The 18,858-nt window shown below is 43.0% G+C and overlaps 1 protein-coding gene across 1 annotated transcript in view; it reads right to left on the reverse strand.

The window, feature by feature from the left end:
• Positions 1-10,016: 10,016 nt before the first annotated feature.
• CDC5L (cell division cycle 5 like) overlaps positions 10,017-18,858 on the reverse strand; it is a 30,979-nt gene continuing 22,137 nt past the window's right edge. Inside the window, exons 15-16 of the mRNA XM_085057070.1 lie at positions 11,768-11,980; positions 10,017-10,664 (exon numbers count right to left, since the gene is read on the reverse strand). Coding sequence (XP_084913196.1) covers positions 10,560-10,664; positions 11,768-11,980 — 318 coding nt within the window. The 3' untranslated portion in view covers positions 10,017-10,559. The remainder of the gene's footprint in view (positions 10,665-11,767; positions 11,981-18,858) is intronic.

Below are 18,858 nucleotides of genomic sequence, written 5' to 3' on the forward strand. Positions count from 1 at the left end.
GAACTCAGAGGATGAATTTCGTGCTCCTTTGGGCTCAGAGATGAATTGGGGTCTGTAGATCTGGATTATTCAAGGCCAGGTTGGACAGGGCTTGGAGCAACCTGGGATAGTGGAAGGTGTCCCTACCCGTGGCAGGGGGTGGGATGAGATGATCTTTCAGCTTCCTTCCACCCCAAACCATTCTGTGATTCTCTGACACTACTGTCAACTGGTATTTCCCCTTAGGCATTCTGGGTGGCAAAAATACATGTTTACAGAGTTTGGGGCATGATTGTTACTCCACAGGGAGCACTGGGCATCTGCAAACTGTGTGCTTGGCAAAATTGTGCCCTGGAGATATTTCGTGGAAATTCCACTTACTGGATTTTTGGTTGTTTCTCCACAAATTCCTTGTTAATATATTCTCCACTAATAAATATTTTCATTGCTCAACCAGCTCTGTAGAAAACAAAAGTACTGTTGGGGAACATTTGATTGCAACATTTCTTTCTACAGAAATAATTATCATCCAATAAAGTTGGAAGGATCTTGGCAAAGTCCTCTACTGGGATTGGATCCTCTTGAAAAGACTCAAATTAATTTTGCCGTTGCCATGATTTGATTAGATCTTGTTTCACATGTGGTTGAACTTCAAAACAGAGATTTATAACTGTGCAGCTAACCTGTGTAACAGCACTTGTTGCTCCTTTTAACTTTATTTAATACACTGAATGCAGTACATAAGCATATTTTAAAGCATGTAAAAAAGCAAACCTAAGGAAAATATTTAAAATACTGACTCACACGCATGATGTTTTTGTGCTTCTCTTCTTACACTGTCTGCATAAGCATAATGTGTTTTGGCCAGGCCATTGTCAGAACAGACAGAGATTAATTACTGCAGCCATTTGTTCTGTTACAGAAAAGATAAAAATAACTCATGAGTCATGACAACAGTGAACACTGTGGAGCCAAATCCTGCATCCTATTTGCCATTTTCTAGCCTCAGCATAGAAGAAGAGATGTGATTTTGAGAAATGACCTGATGCTATCTTTAGTCCCTCTGTGGTGCTGCACAGCCAGGGAAGCCAATGCCTGGCACTGCCTGAAGGACAGCAGATGAGGTCCAGGTGCCCTGCTGAAGGTGGTGGAGACAGGCCACACCTCGAATCCAGGGTCCAGTTTTGGGCCCCTCATGACAAGAGAGACATTGAGGGACTGAACAGAGTCCACAGAGGGGCTTCTGAGCTGGGGGAGGGTCTGGAGCACCAGGAGTGGCTGAGGGAGCTGGTGGGGCTCAGCCTGGAGAAAAGGAGGCTCAGGGGGAACCTTCTGGCTTTGCACAACTCCCTGACAGGAGGGTGGAGCTGGGGGGGTCAGGCTTTGCTCCCATGCAACAAGGACAGGACAAGAGGAAATGAGCTCAAGTTGCACCAAGGGAGATTTAGATTAGACATTTGGAAAAATTTCTTCACAGAAAGGGTGGCCAGACACTGGAACAGGCTGCCCAGGGAAGTGGTGTAGACACCATCCCTGGAAATGTTCAGAAATTGTGTGGATGTGGCACTTCTAGGGACATGGTTTAGTGGTGAACATGATGGTGGTGCTGGGTTGATGGTTGGACTTGATGATCTTAGAGGTCTTTTCCAACCTTAATGATTCTCAGATTTTATAAAATCCACAGGATGTGCTACAATAGGCATGAAATACATAAACATGACATGCATGTGTCACCAGTGTGCTGGAGCCAGGGTCTGTGCTGTGTGCTCACTTTGCACCTTGGATTCATAAGCTTTCCTCAGACATTAGCAGGGGCCAGGGCAAATTTTTGTCATAGATATCATCCTGGGACCACCAATTTAATAAGGTCATGGACATACTCCATGCAAGAGACAGGGATAGGTGTGGCTTAGTCTCCTGGCACAGATCATAGAATCATAGACTCACAGAATATCCTGAGTTGGAAGGAGCTCACAAGGATCATTGCATCCAGCTTTTGTCCCTGCCCAGGACAAACCCAACAATCCCACCCTGTGCCTGAGAGCATTGTCCAAATGCTCCATGAGCTCTGGCAGCCTTGGTGCTGTGACCATTCCCTGGAGAGCTGTTCAGTGCCCAACCACCCTCTGGGTGAAGAACCTTTTCCTAATGCCCAACCTAAACCTTTCCTGACTCAGCTTCAGGCCATCCCTTCTGCTGTCACTGTCAACACAGAGCAGGGATCAGTGTCTGCCCCTCCTCTTCCCCTCACGAGGAAGTTGTAACTGCAATGAGGTCTCCCCTCAGTCTCCTCTCCACCAGGCTGCACAGATGTGCTGCTCCAGACGTGGCCATGCCCTGCACAGAGCTCCCTGTGACCTCAGAGGGACATCAGAGGGACAGCCAGCAAGCAGGGAGCAGCCCTAGGGAGCAGCTCTAGTCCACAGCCAGGCCCGAGGACTGCTCAGATATTTTTCATTTAACAGTGACTGGATATAATAAACAAAGACAAATACAACTGAATCTCCCAAACTCTTCCTTGAAGTGCTCCTGTCTGCCTGGCCTGCAAAGAGGTGAAGAGGAGTCGAGTCACTCATTGCTACAGTGCAAGATTGGGCAGATCGTGGTCCAGGCACTGCTCAGCAGCAGAGAGTCATGATGATGAGTCTCTCCAGCTGTGCCTGTCCCTTCCCTGGATTTTTACTGGGCCAAGTTCTCTGTAGAGGAGCTTGAGCCAGAGGTGGCCAAAGACCAAACACATCATCTGAGCCCCATCATCTCTGGGAGTGTGGTGATGCCAGACAGAAGGCATCTGAGGTCAGCCCTGCATGTGTTACATGAGCAGAGAAGCATCAAGACTCACATTTTATTATTTTTTTTTAATTCTGCTGGCGCACGTCTTGCGTGTCAGGTCGCTCCTTCACACATGCACATGTGTGCACTTCATTACAGCTCCTTGTCTCCCTCCCTTCCTCTGCCTTGCCCTGCCTCACTGCAGTATCCTCCTTCCACCCTGGGGCTTGGAAGCTGCACTCAGCCTCCGCAGGAAAACTGCTTCCAGCTGTGGCTGTGACAGGCTCTCAGCGCTGTGCAGCTGTTCCAAGGCTCCTGCTCCCCAAACCAAGGGGATGGGTGGGGAAAGGCTGATCTGTGCTGCTGACTGCCTTCTGAAGCAGTTGCCTGAGCTGGGTTTGGAGCCCACCCTGTGCCTGAGAGTGTTGTCCAAATGCTCCTTGAGTTCTGTCAGGCTTGGTGCTGTGACCACTTCCCTGGGGAGTCTGTTCAGTGCCCAACCACCCTCTGACTGAGGAACCTTCCTGATATCCAACCTAAACCTCCCCTGACACAACTTCAGGCCATTGCCTCGAGTCCTCTCACTGGTCACCAGTGAAGAAATCAGTGCCTGCCCCTCCTTCTCCTGAGAAAGATGTAAACCACTGTCCTGGTAGGTAGGAAGGTGTCTCCCACCCAGCTGACATCTCTTGACCTCTCCTGGCCACGCCACTGTTTGTGGTCACTTTTTGCTTGGTGCTTCCAAGGACATGTGTCTGCCTGGCTCAAGTTGCTCTATGAACCCTTGTCCTTCTGGCTGATTCAGCAGCTTTTTCAATTACAGTCACAGCCACAGGGGCTTGGCCACACTCCTGCAATGCCTCGTTCCTGCTGGAAGAAGGGGAGGCAGGCAGACGTTTGTGCATTCTCTGGTGATGCACAATCCACGTCCTGTGGTCACCGGGTAACTGTAAAATTAAATCAGATCCTTGCTGTTAACCAAAAGGCATCTGCAACAGGAAGTTAAATACAGAGCTGGAGGGGTTGTTTTGATGCTAACAACACATTACAGGACCTGCTAGGAAATCAAATTCACTGTTCTATCCTCGCCCACATGATTAAGTTCACCCCCAGCTTAATGTGATTTAGGATTAGGTGGGATATTTTATATTGACTGCAGGTTCAAGGACCCCTTTTTTTTTCCCTGGACTTTGGTAACATTGCCATTATTAAGAATGACAGAATAAAATGACCTCAAGTTGCACCAAGGGAGGTTTAAATTAGACATTTGGAAAGATTTCTTCACAGAAAGGGTGGCCAGACACTGGAAAAGGCTGCCCAGGGAAGTGGTGGAGTCAACATCCCTGGAAGTGTTCAGAAATTGTGTGGATGTGGCACTTAGGGACGTGGTTTAGTGGTGAACATGATGGTGGTGCTGGGTTGATGGCTGGACTTGATGATCTTAGAGGTTTTTTCCAACCTTAATGATTCTATGATTCTATAAAATCCACAGGATGTGCTATAACAAGCATGAAACACATAAAATATTTTTTCCCCTGCTCTATAATCCCTCCATGAGGTAGAGAATGGCCAACTACTCCCACCTTCCTATCTAGACACCAGGCAGGAAGCCAGAGCCAAATATTGTCTTCACCAGAATTTGGGGCTTTCCAGGCAACACAGTGATGCCAGGTAGTTGATCTCTGGGACTGGCAAATGTGTGACCAAAGGTCTGGACCTGCTAATCCAGGACAGGGCTGAAGATTTGGCATCTCCCCTGGAAAGGCACTTTGTCATAAGGAAATGACACAGTTGTGACTAAACATCTGCTACAACTGGGACAGCAACTGCTCAGGGTCCTCTAAAGCAATGATTGACCATTTATTGTGTGGGGTGAAACACCTCATGGGTGCTCCTACCAAACTGCTGTTCTTGGTTTTGTCTTGCTTTCCTCTAAACTTGAAACAAGATGACCAGCATTGCCTCTTCTCAACAAAAGCACCAGGAAAATAAGGAACAAAAGTACTTGAGGTCACTGTTGGAGCCAGGATGAGATAAGCATGTAGAAGCAGCAGTTTGAAGGGAGAGAATCCTTGAATAAACCAGCTGGAACACCTCCCAGGGATGTGAGTTTCAGAGTTCAGGACTTTGTAAATATCTGTGTTCTCCACCTATATGGTCTAATGAAAGACCCTACCTCTCCCCAGACCCTTGGAAGTGCTTGGAAGGAGCACAGATCAAGGAGCGATAAGACTTTTCTGTGCTAGAGATTGATTTGTTTGAGTCAGAAATAAGAAAAAAAGTGGGGAATCACTATCTAAGGAATAATTTAACTTCTATTTATAGTTATTTTATTGTCTGCCATGAAGCTTAATTAATGTGGTCAGTAAACTCACTCTTTTTCAAAGACCCAGTTACAGTGATGGTCCTGCCCAAGCCCTAAGATAATTCATGAACAATTATAGATAAGAGGGAGACAGCTTTGAAATCAATGTTTTGCACAAGAGACAGATATTACAGAGATCAATGCAATAATTAGGTTTTTAAAAAAATAAATATATCATACAGTTGAATTACTTCAGGGGTGCCTTTGTGTCTGAGGTTCAACCAGTGGATTCTTTTAATCAGAATTAGTTCTGGAATAGATTTTGCTGGCTGTAGAGCTAAAAACGTAATCCTGGCTGGCTCATTCAGCTTTATTAAGCATCCATGACTATTTTTCAAAAGCGGATCTCTTTCTTCTCCTGACAGAAAGGCTCATCAAATACAGACAGGAGAAGAGAGGAAAGGAAAGGAAATCTCAGCTCCATTGAAGCTGAAGCCAAATCTGCCATCGAATTCACTGGGGCCACAGTCTCACCTAAGCTGCAGAACACACTTAAAAATGCTACTGGCCTGATAATTATACAAAATAGACCCCACATTTCTGTCCTGGGAGAGGACAGGGAGTGGGAGAGGAGGGGAACCTAACACACACATTTGTCTGATCCTATGAGGCATTTACCAGTAGCATGTACTTGGCAAAAGATCTGATGTATGAACTGAATAAATAATAAAATAGTCTGTGTTTCCTTGTGCCGCAATTCGTAAATGCTTTCAGTGCACATAAATGATACTGTAAGACATGCTTGCATTTCCTTTGAGGAATCTTTGAGGAATCCAAATACATCAGCATCACAGCTGTAACTTGGAAAGCTGAAAGTCATCTAATGAGGCAGACCCTGTATAATCTGATATGTGAAAAACCTTTGAGTTGAAAGCAAGACTTTTCTAACCCTGACACTAAGGCATCTCTCAATAAATTACAATAAAACCAGACAACACCCTCCAACAACTGGCAAATAATCAAACCCCCTATGAGTAATCACACCAGCAGCAGAAGTGATGCTGTAAAATGCTGCCCATACCCATTTTTTTACCTTTTCACCTACTGTGTGCATCACAGTCATGCCTGAGGCAGCAGGAATTGGTTAAAGTCACCTCATTTAAATATATAAAAAAGCTAATGAGGCTTGCTGGAGAAGGGATGACTCACCTAAAGGCCAGCATGCAATTGAAAAGGTGAAGCTTCTCTTTTTTTAACCACTGCTACTTCCCTTTGCTTCAGAATTACTAAAGTTCCGATTCAGCAAAGTGCTTAGTGTGGAACTTTTGAAGGGTGAGACGATTGTGTGTATTTAGTGGAGATACAGACCTGCATTTGCTTAAATATGTGTCAAATGTATCTTTTGAAGTCTTTTCCAGGGTCTGATCTCACTCCTAATGTCAGTGAAAATGTTCAAGACCAGCAGAACCAGGTATTTTGTGTTGGTAAGGAAGGGTAGAAGCTGGAGCCCTGGAGAGGCAGAGAGCACAGGTCTGGAATCAGTTACAGGGACACTTTGCCCCTCGATGAGTATCTGGCTATTTTTCAAAGTGAATTTCACTCAGCTAGGAAAATGGGGGAAATGCTATTTGATACTTCACTTTTAAATCCTGCTTCGGAGACAGGTGTTGCTTTGAACCCACATTACGGGAGATAATGCAAACTGGATTCCAGAGATGAATGTGAGGCAGATTAAGTCCAGACCACAATAATCTCTCTTCTCCAGCAGCCTCACTGTCCGGGGATACTGAAGGCAAGCCAAAGTTCACACACTGGTTTATGATACTGTTAGCAAATTTGCAGCCAAAACAAAAGTTCAGACATGGGTTTTGATGCATTTTATTTAGAAATCTATGTTCAGGCCATGATGACAAAAATAATGAATCTCCAGCGTTTTCATCAGGGGCACAGATCCAGCTGAGTCTGTCAGAGGACCTAATTGTGGGTAGTTACCTCATGTCAGCTACTGGCCTTGGAGCACCACAGCCCATGCTTCACAATCACTTCAGGCAGACAGAAGTGGGACATCCTCTGACAGAAGCAATCACAGAATCATTAAGGTCGGAAAAGACCTCTAAGGTCATCAAGTCCAAACATTAACCCAGCACTGCCAAGCCCAACAGTAAACCACGTCTCTAAGCACCACATCGACATGGTTTTTTGAACACTTTCAGGGCTGGTGGCTGCACCACTTCCCTGTGCAGCCATGTTCCAATGCCTGACCACCCTTTCAGTGATTTTTTTCTAATATCCAATCTAAACCTCCCTTGGTGCAATTTGAGGCCATTTCCTCTTCCCCATTACTGGTTACCAGGGAGCAGAGCCTGACCCCCACCTGGCTGCCCCCTCCTGTCAGGGAGTTGTAGGGAGTGAGATCCCCTCTGAACCTTCTTTTTTCCAGGCTGAGCCCCCCAGCTCCTTCAGCAGCTCCTTTGTGCTCCAGACTCTTCCCCAGCTCCATTGCCCCTCTTTGGACACACAATTCTGCCTCACTTCCACCTTCATTTGCACCTCCTCCATGGAAATGTGCCCCAGCTCATGTATGCCCTGTACAGGGGATTGGACAACTGAGCTGGATTAACATATTTTAACCCAAATGTGCTGCCCCAATGCTTGTCCCAGCAAACAAGAGTGCAAAAGCCAAACAAGCAGCAACAGGCAAAGACAAGATGCTCCTGTTGGCACTGGAAGCCTCTTTTTTAAGGCAGCCAGAGAACTCTGGTGTCTTGGCCACTGCTGGCTGCAGTGACTAATTACAGCATTACACAGTGCTTATTTCTCTGGAGATTTGCCATGTTTGGAAGAGCTGGCTCCAGCTCTCTTGGATTTCTCACAGGGAATCTCCTGTGCTTCAAGGAGTCTCCCCCTTACCTTGTGCTCATGATCTCTGTTATCTGCCAGGATGAGACATCCAGCTGTTATGATTTAGTCCCCCTGCCTTTCCCAGGTACCTGAATCGAACTCAATTGAAGTCAACGACAGCCTTATCAACTCCACGGGCTTTGAAGCAGGCTCCAGCCATGGGATTGATCCAATATGTAAATGCCAAATCTGATTCCAGGAAGGGAGGAAAATCATCATCTGAAATTATTTAAAGGGTTGCAGATATATCTTGGCATGCTGCATGGAAATGGAGGAATTTCTTGGGGAGAACGTTAAATAATTCTCAAAATAATTGTTAACACACACAGCACAGCCCTCATCCCACCTCTGTCAGTCAGGTTAGAGTTTACCCACTGTAGAGAAGTATTCATGAGCTTGCATTGTTTATGGTTATAATTGTTCTTGGAAAGAAAGATCAAATCAGTGGCTTCAGAATTTTTAAATGGAAATTTGCTATCAAGGTGTGCTGATCACTCTTGTGTCCACCAAACATCTGCATTCAGCTACAAAGCAATTTAGAAAAAGATTCAGGGAGTGTTGTTCAGCACATAAACTGGGTCTAAACACAAGAAATAGATCTGGCAAGCCCAAACTGCATCATCACCTGTGGCTGGAAGTGCTGACATCTACCAGCACCCAAATTTGGTTGGACAGATTTCCCCCAGTTTAAGATCTCACACCTGAATGGTCTCGGGATGTTCTAGCCAGGCTCTGCTGCTCCATCCACACCCCCTCTGGACTCAGCAGACCCATGAAGAGAGCATCCCATGCAAAGTTTTTGGGGTAATTTCAGCAGATCTAAGACTGGCTGCCTTAGAGGAGGCAGCTCAGGGCAGGTATAAAGCTAAAGCAGGGCACAGCCAAGCTAATAAGTAAGCCATGAGACTTCATTAGTTTCCTTCCATTATTGAGACAGAAACGTCAGGACAAAAACTCTTGACTAAAGACAGGGAAAACTGAACTTAAGTGTTGTGTGAACTAACTGTACTGCAGAAAACACTGAGCAAACCTCCTGCAGGTACTTCTCAAATACAACCACCTCGTACCTGCTGCTTTGCACACTACAAATGCTACCCCGCTGCAATTAATGACTGGTCAATTGCATGCATTTAAAAAAAGAAAAGTCTTTTGTGAATGATCAGTCCTTCTGAATTTGTCATTTAAACTATTTAAGGCAGTGTTTGAATACCTGTCTAGCTCCAAAGCTGTCAAAAACACAGGGCACATCAAAGAGGCTCTGCTGCAGCCTAAAAAGAAAGGAAACAATTGTAGTTGTGGTATTGGTAAACCTACAAGGGTTTCGCTATTAATATCTCCAGCTACCACACAACCACAAGAACTGACATGATGTGCCATGATTTTTCCTTTTGGGTATAAGCATCCAGGCTAAAATACCCCATATGCTACAAGATTGATGCTTAATACTTCGTTCCAGATGTGTTCTGGCTTAGTTAAATATTTAACACATTTCTAGAAGAATGTAGCCTATAATTGCATTAATACTTCAGAAGAATGATGTCCTGGTGAGTAAAGGGAAAGATATTCCAAGGCTGGCTGTGTCCCTACTCCTGTCAGTGATCAGGAGAACTCAGCCAGGTTACATTTAAAAAATCTGATAATCATTGATCTCCATGGATGGTACTGAAAGAGCTACACAGGCACAACCCTGACAGTGTCCCCCAGTAATATTCCCAAGGCCTAAACAAAGTGGCACTGTGATCTGGTAAAATTCCAAACAGCAAAATCCTCATTTAAATTCAAATTTATCCAAGCAAAATTGCTTGATGCATGTTACTGGATATATTTAATTGCTGAATTTTGTGCTGTTAGCAACAGTTTTGCCTGTTAATAAAAATTAATACTTAAAAAATTTAACAGTACATTTTCTGCTGAAATCTACAGTTCCATTAGGCTATGCTGGGTGTCTTCAAAAAACTTACCCCTACCCTGTTCCAGGATAGGGAGATTATGACAGTATGAACATTAGAGCACCTTGATAAAACTGTGAGTGTTTATTCATATGCACAGAGAAGAGCTGGGAACATTGTATTTATTATCTGAACAACTATCCTGCACAGGTAATTCCTATTACTAAATGGTAATGGAAAATAAAGGCAGCAGCAGGGGGAAGGGAAGACAGACAATTTACCAGAAACACAAAGGAGGGCTGGGATATGTGAGGATTCAATTTTAGTTAAAAGACAGACATTATTATTTCATTGTTTTTTAACATTCCAGGTTTATTCAAAAGACATTATTCTGCAGGTCTGTATCTTACAGGTCTTAAGACTGATAAAACACTAGGAATAATGTGATAACCCTAGCAAATGAAGACATGGCTAAAATCATACCAGAGTGATTTTTTTCTTTCAATAAAATTTTGGACATTTCAATCCCGTTTTTAACACTCGCCATAGCTATTCATACCTAGAGCATTTGGAATAGTCCATGGAAGGAACAAAACGTGACAAGATGCAAACAGCAGACTACACTTGATTTCTGCAACTGCTGGCAAAAGCTGCTGGAGAAGTATCTGCACACTTTAAAAATGTTACATCAGTGACAGATGGAATTTTGTGCTCTAATACTTTGCTTGGAAAGTCTCTTTATCCAACATGAAGTCAGCAAATCTCTGCTGGAGCTCCTTTTCTCTCTCCTGCTGTCGCTGCACATCTTCCTTCAGACACTGTAAGGAAAACATCATTAAACACCAGTCAGTTTTCCAACAGTCACACACATACCTTTATCAAAGGCTGTATTTTAGTTACTTCAGAGGAAGAACTCAGAATTGAGACAGGACATTGCTAAAATTACTTATTTTAAATATAAATGTAAAACAGAGCAGTGGATGTAAAGTATCAAGAATCACAGTTATCTTACTTCAAATGTCATGTATCCCACCCTGTTTTTGACAGCAGCTAAGATCAAATGCTTCAAAAGGAGAGATTTCAAATTGGAACCTTGCCATTTACTAAAAACAGGTGCTATTAGTAGCTATCAAGTGATTTAATATGTTTTAACTGTTATCTTTCACTAAATCAATGAATCACTTCTGAGCTTGTAGACACATCTATCAGCATTTCTGAACCATCTTCACAAAATCAGTTTTAAGAACTGATATATTTCATCTTTTTTATAACAAGTGGTTGAGAAGATCTAAGTCTCAATGGAAGCCTCTGTTCAGGAGGAAAAAAACTTTACAAGAAAAATTGTGCTCAGGTGAAAACTTCTTCCTTGGAAAGAAAGGCTGGCACTGGTTCAAACCTAGGACTTAGTCTTGATTAAGGGTTGCCTTGTTAATTAAAAAAAAAGAGAATATCCTGGGGATCCTTAAACTAAGAAAAGTGGCTCCAAGACAGTGATTTCAGGTATACATCAGCGTTTAGTCCATTGACTTTTAAGGAAGGAGATTTTAGAGAGGTTTTACGTTTATCCTAAGTTCTTACAATAATTAAAACCAAAACAAGCCAAATTAAATGAGAGGTGAAACTTCTGCTGATATGCATTGCAGAAGACTTATAAAATAAACCACACAAGGAAATAAAAAACCCCCGAAGTTAAAGAACACACTGCCAGATTAGTCCCAGTCTCTAATATGTGTATTCCAGAATCTTTGATACTGGAGCGAATGGCAGATGAATATGGGAACAGCCAAACATGTAATTTTAAAAGGACATTAAAAACTTGATACCAACTCAGGCTCTGAAGCTCACAGCTCATGCTATGTAAAAACATCTTTTCTACGAGGTGCCTGTGTCTGACCTCGGGTACTGGATTTTGGAATCTCACCTCCAGTCTCCGAGGGATCGCAGCATCTTCGTGTTTCTTCAGCTCCTCAAAGGTCCGGAGCTCCAGGTGGGCCTGTTCAATCTGGTCCCACAAATCATTCAGCTGCTTGATGAGCCCCATTGCTCGAGACTGGTAACCACCAAGAAGGATCTTCAGCTTCTTCTCCATCTTGGCAGCCCTCTTCGCTTCAGTGGTCATGTGGCCTCTGTTGATCTGCCAGAAGGAACCCAAGAGTTGTTTTATTTACCCAGAAATCAAAAGTCAAGGGGAGAAGAAAAAAAAGTAGCAAAAATACATCTGTGGAGTTGTGTTGATCTAATCAAGTTCTTTGATTTCTATTAAAAAAAATCACACTGTCCATTTTAAAACAACCTAGACTTCTGGATTAAAACCTTTACAACAGACGTATTATATTTCTAAAACCATAATCCAGACAAAATCCATAAACAGACAAGTGACACAAATTACAAAATTCTGTCAACTAGGACACAGTGGCAAAAATTGAACATATTCTTATTAAGATGTTATAGATGTTATATAAAAGATTCATAATTAGCAAAGATAACAGAAGCCTTTTTGTATTTTTACACCTGGGGTAAAATTAAATGAGCATTAAAAGCATGAAACAGCCATCAGAAAATTTTTAAAGCCTGGAAGAAGGCATCAAAGAAATCTTTAATGCTGAATCCCAATCACAAATGGCCTGAAGATGAAGATTAGATTACAATAAATATTTGGAAGAAATCCTTCCCTGTGAGGGGTGGGATGCCCTGGCACAGGCTGCCCAGAGAAGCTGTGGCTGCCTCATCCCTGGAAGTGTCCAAGGCCAGGTTGGACAGGGCTTGGAGCAACCTGGGATAGTGGAAGGTGTTCCTGCCAATGGCAGGGGGTGGAAAAAGATGAGCCTCATGGTCCCTTCCAGCCCAGGCCATTCTATGATCCGGCGAAACCGAGGAAGAGCACAGGTCTCCACCACTGGGCATAACTGTGGAGAGGTGCAGCAGCTCACATCTCTGAATATGGACCTAAGATTCCTTGTTGAGGCTTTTTTAGTGCTACTTCCTAAAAAAACCCCTAAAAACTAAACAAACAAATAAACAAAAAAAAAAACCCAAAAAAACCCCAAAAAACCAAAAGAAAACCCAAAACAAAATCTGTTTTTTAGAAAGGATTGTGTGAAAAATGCCAAACTCAACAAAAAAAGGAATCAAGCTTCTCAGATTTTGATTTTTGCCACAGTTAATGATATATTACTGCGGGAGACGAAGAAAAATATTAAGGTTTCTCCAGTGTTAAAATATAAAAGGGGAACTGAACCACAGTGTCTGAGTCATCAACCCTTGCCTCGTTTCTTTAAAAATCAAAATTTTGCTGGCAAACGTTCTCACATATAAAGGAATTACCAATGATCAACCAAAAAGCAGAAGCTTTTCATTGCTAAAATTACCCAATATATAATTTATTACCAATGAAACTGAACTCCTTTGGGAAGGAAGTACTGAAGAGGGATCTGCCCTTCACAGTGGTAACTACAATCAGCCAGACACCTCCAGCCATCACAGTCTTACACGCTAAGCTACTGCAAAGTGCATTTCATCAACCTTCCAGCCCTCCAACTGCACTGAAGTACCCTCTGTTACACAGCTGCAGGTTTCTGTAATGTGCCCTCCTACTCCTTAACAATTTATTCACTCATTTAGAACAGTTTTAGTTGCTGGTGCAGAGATAAACAAAGCGAATGGTCAAGGGAGCAAACTGTTAATGGGTGAGTGAAAGAGAAATTTGGCTTTCTGAGCTGTCTAGTTTGCTCCTGGGGAGACAGATGCAGACTGCTACACTTTTCAAACTCTGTTTGCAATGTAGACTTAAGCTATGCCCAAGGTGCTTTAAGCATACAGAAAGGCGCCTCTTTTTCAATATTTATATAAATCTTGAGAAAATTAAATAAATAGATTAGGGATTTGTGAGGATACTCTCTGATGGAAAAGTATGAAAGCTTTAAATGTCTTCACTGGTAAATAATATGCTATTACTGCAACAACAAATACAGCTGTGCGGTCAATGAACTATTTTCCAATTACTGTTTCTTGGATGAAAAATATGTGTTGAGGGCCACTGACATTTAGAGATCATGGAATAGATGGATGCACAGGCAAACAGAACTTTGTTTGCAACAGAGGCCTAATGTAACAAAGATCAATTGTCCACGTTGCTCCAACATTGCAGACAACATAAAGTATGGCTGGTGTGAAATGAAACTCCCATCACAATGTCACTTTTCAGAGCAGGCTAAAAAAGACCATTTAGAGAAGATCCAGAAGATCCTGTCATCCCAAGTGATTATCTTATTTTTTACTGTGAGGGTGGTGAGGCTCTGGCACAGGTTGCCCAGAGAATCTGTGGCTGCCTCATCCCTGGAAGTGTCCAAGGCCAGGTTGGACATGATTTGGAGCAACCTGGGATAGTGGAAGGTGTTCCTGCCTTCCCTGTGGAAGGGAGTGGGACTGGATGAGCTTTAAGGTCCCTTCCAACCCAAACCCCTCTGTGATTCTATGACCTCTCAACCACCTAATTCTCTAATAAAATGTTCAACACTGGGTACATGCAGTTATCAGCACTCTCCCCACCACACAGAAAAGGGACTGGATCAGGGCACTGTGGTCACAAGCCCTGAACTATCCCCATGTTCCAAGCAGCACCAGCAGCAGTGGCAGTACTGGGTTGGTCTTGCACTTTTCCACTCTTCAGTTGGGATTCACTTTGCTAGGCTTTAGACATCAACATCTGAGCTTGTCACATGAAGCCTTTCTGTCCCAAGGAGAGAAACTGGAAACTCCAGGACATGGCTCATCTGATCCAGGGATCACAAATGGTTTGTTCAGACCCTGTTATCCAAGACCAAGTAGATCAATCCCACTCTAAGTATGTACTGTCTTAAGGTATTAGATTTAATAAAGCATTTTTAAATTTAAAGCTTTTAACAAAGCCAATTCAAGTCTAATTCTTATTATAGTGTCAGACTCTGACTATTTAGGCACTCTTGAAATTTTCAGATAATGAGAATTGGACTTAATATTTCTGAGTTGGTCTGGACACTGGATTCTTACTTTTAACTACTAGAGCTCCTTAGGTTATATGCTGCGACTCAGCCCCTGCTTTGCTACTCAGCTCCTTGTCCATCTTGGATTATCAAAGGCCTCACTGCTGTAAAAAGGAAAAAGTAAGGAAAGGGGGAAAAAGAAAAAAGCCTCCCAAGTATCTAAACCCAGAAATAACAGCCCTTTCTTCCTTCTCTGCTTATAGAGAAATGTGAACACTCACCACCTTTCCCCCTCCCTCCCAACTACAAAATTTTAGGACCTACTATGAAAAGGTCAAAAGGAGGTCTCAGCTTTTGTAACAAATACTATTTATTAAAAATTGCTGACTGCTGCATTAGTGCCAACAACTGCATATAATTTCAGTTCAAGCTTCATAAAATTTTAAGGCTCAGATACCAAGCTAAAAATTCCAAGCAGTTATGAAGAGGTGTGTTTAAACAGTAGTCTGTATTATTTGCTTAAAGCAAAGAAATAGATTTGAGTAAAATCTGACAACCATTTCCCCCTGAACCTAACAGAAAAAAGTAAAGACATTTGAAAGATTTCTCCACGTATTTATTTTGTACTGTTCCTTGGCCAGCTTTGGTTCTGCTGAGTTTTATACCAGCTACAGCAAAATGAGAACAGCATGTACAGACATGGGGTAAGATGATATATGATGTTAAGGCAAGTGTGAGAGCCTCATCCCATCCCAAATCTCTGATGTAAAAGCCTTCCCTCATGACTAGTAGAGTGGTGCTCAGTTTTCAATACTGCACTAGAGAATAAAGGAAGAGAAACCAAAACAAGCAGCAGACAAAAGAGACAAAAGAGCAACAGACATAACCAGAGGTTTATAAAACATGATCTACAAAAGGGAGACTGACTGGAAAACCAGGGTTTTTTTGGTTTGTTTTTCCTCTGCCTAACAAAAATAGAGAAAAAAAAGGAAGACAAAACACCCTGCTTCAAATATCACAAAGTTCATTGTGAAAAATTCATCTGTTCTTATGGCCACTGAGAAAGGAAGAAGGGTTTAAATTTGGGAAGGAAATTTTAGACGGGAGGTTAGTTGTAAGGTTTAACTAAGGACAACAAAGGACAGGGAAAGACTCCTTAAGAGAATAAACATCCACTGGGAAAGATTTAAGAAAAACTGACCCTGAGGAAGGAAGAGCTCAAGTGCCTTAAAAAACTGCATTTTCAGAGTTCTCATCTCACCAGGTCTACTGAGGACACCCCTCCTCAGTTCTAAGGGCTTTTTCCCTGTACTGACTGGTTTGTTTTCCTTCCCTTAAATGAGGAGCTTCTGGTAATTCCTGAACGGCATTAAGATCTCTTGTCTTTTAATTGATCTTCCTAATCATGCCAGATGGATTAAACAAACATGGAAGAAAAACTGCTGCATGTTCGGAGCAGAGCCACAGTCAAAAGTAAACCAACCTGTTCTGTGACCTTGGAGAATCAACATCACAAAGCTGCTTCGCTTGTGCAGAGAAATCCTCTGCCAGCTTCAGCTACGCCGGCTGAGCAGGGTACTCTTGGAACATACATAGGACTACTCTAACCGTTGCTGTAACTTCCTTCCTCACCTCAGAGCCACACGTGGCCCTCCCATATTCAGTTCTGCTGGCAGGAGATGGATTAACTTAATTGGTTTGTGAGCTTGGCTCGTGTTGGCTCAGCTGCAGTGGTTGGAGCGAGAGCGCGCTCTGCTCAGCAGCAGCTCGTGCTCCAGGCCAGGCATTTCCAACCACCCCAGGGACAACCAGGACCCCAGCTCGACAGAATCCTCTGGGCATGCTGGGCTCATCTGCCTTTACAAGCTTATGGTGCACTCAACAACTGCACATTTAGAAAAAAAGGAGTAACTTCTCTACTTAAAAATACTTTCTCAGTTCCAAGCTCTTGGACAGAATTATCCATTTTTTGGCTTGAAACACTGTTTTATCTGTCTGGAGTTTGACCAGGCAAAACGCTGTAAAGCCCTTCCTTAGTTACCCCCAAGTTAGTAAAAGATAAGTCAACTCTGCTGGAAACTGAGGCTTGGAGTTAGTACCAAACAAAATTGCACGTCCAGCGTAGAACAATACAACTTTAATCTATTAAACAATATTACCTCAGCTCATTGACTGAAACCACTCCACGGGCTTGACACAACTTCACATTTCTACTGTTACACTGAAGATCACAGAATCAGGGAATGGTTTGGGCTGGGCTGGAAGGAACCTGAAAGATCATCTCATTCCACCCCTCCAGCCATGGGCAGGGACACCTTCCACTAGACCAGGCTGCTCCAAGCCCTGTCCAAGCTGGCCTTGAACACCTCACCTCCAGCAAGGCGCTTTATTTAATGTACGAGGGAGAATGAGGATCATGAAGAAAAGGTGCTGATGAGCATCAGAGCAGTCAAAGAGGGACTGAGCCTGTAGCTGTTAACATATCAAAAACCACAAAGTTTTTTATGGAAAGATCCACTTACAAAAGATCCTCAATTTAAGGCACTACTGATAAGCAACTACAACTTCACAACTGAAACAAGTCCAAATGTTCAGAGCTTGCATGGTAGTGTAAAGCTGCCTTTTCCCAATTTAATAAGAGAGCCCAAGATAAACTCCTATATTGTACTTTGCCATGTAGATCATATACCATTATGACTTACTGGTATCTGCAGAACACTGTTCTCTCTACTCACAGCCAAATCCAATGACCCAAGAACATGGTCCACCAGAAGTATGTTCCAGAAATTATAATCATTTGTCTTCAAACATCAGGAGTTGGTGTGACTGTTGTAAAGGCAGTACAGGGTATGTGACAAGCAAGTGTTCCTACAGGAGTTCACAGCAGCCAACTTCCTAGAACTAGAATGATCTAGAAAGTTACTGTGTAAGTCAGCAGTCACTGCTGATCTACAGCTCTGAAGTCCACTTTGAAGATTTTTATTTGAAAACTGCTTCCAAGACCAGCAGTTTTATGAGTGATACAAAAATATGCTCTCTACAAAGAAAGGAGGCTGTACTGAGGTGGATGTCAGTCTCTTCTCTCAGGTAACACGCGACAGGATGAGAGGAAACGGCTTCAAATTGCATCAGGGGTAGTTTAGAGGGGATATTAGGAAAAATTTCGTCATGGAAAGAGGTGCCAAGCATTGGAACAGACAGCACATGGAAGTGGTGATGTCACCATCCCTGTAAGTGCTCAAAAAATAGGTGGATATGGCACTTGAGGACATGGTTTAGAGGTGGACAAGGTGGTGGTATCACGTTGATAGCCGGATTTGGTGATCTTAGAGGTCTTTTCCAACCTTAATGATTCTATGGCTCCATCTCAACCACAGCAGAAACGTGTCTAGAAGAACGCAGTTTGTGATGAAAAACTAACAAACTTTTTTGGAAACTCTCTACCACTCACTGGGAAAGAAAAACCTTGCATTAAGATCACAGACAGCAACAACTATCCATGACCAAGAGCTTTGATTAACCATAAGCAAACACAGGTTACTGCTGTGTCTGATGAGGTCACAGGGCAGCCAGCACAGTGTAATTACCTCCAAAAACTACCCCTGCACACCCAGAGTGCCTGCACTGGCCTCTTCCACAGGCTGACAGTGTTGTGGAAGCTCAGGCAATAAACGAGCTGGCAAAGAGCCTCGTTCCCTCAATCCCAGCAGAACCCCCATGGTGATCCTGCAGCAGTCAATTCTGAACACTGGTGGTGTGCAAAGGCCTCTTGCAATGAGAGCTTTGTCAATGCTGAGCTTTATTTCTAAGCATGCTCAGTTACCAGATTCTGAACAATTTGACAGTGATGACCCCTGATAACCCTCTGCTGTGATCCTCTGGTGCCAACTACATTCCCAACATACCTTATTAAAAAAAGCATATTCTACAAAAGCAACACAAAATTAGCACAAAATAAAGTATGTGACCATAAAAGCAATGCTACTCAGGATTTTCACCATATTTTAGTTTTGTAATTTCTCTATTCCCAGACCTATAAAATCTCTTATTT

This window comes from Lichenostomus cassidix, chromosome 3 (assembly GCF_008360975.1).
Source record: "Lichenostomus cassidix isolate B80296 chromosome 3, HeHo_3.0, whole genome shotgun sequence".
NCBI classification, from domain to species: Eukaryota; Metazoa; Chordata; class Aves; order Passeriformes; family Meliphagidae; genus Lichenostomus; species Lichenostomus cassidix.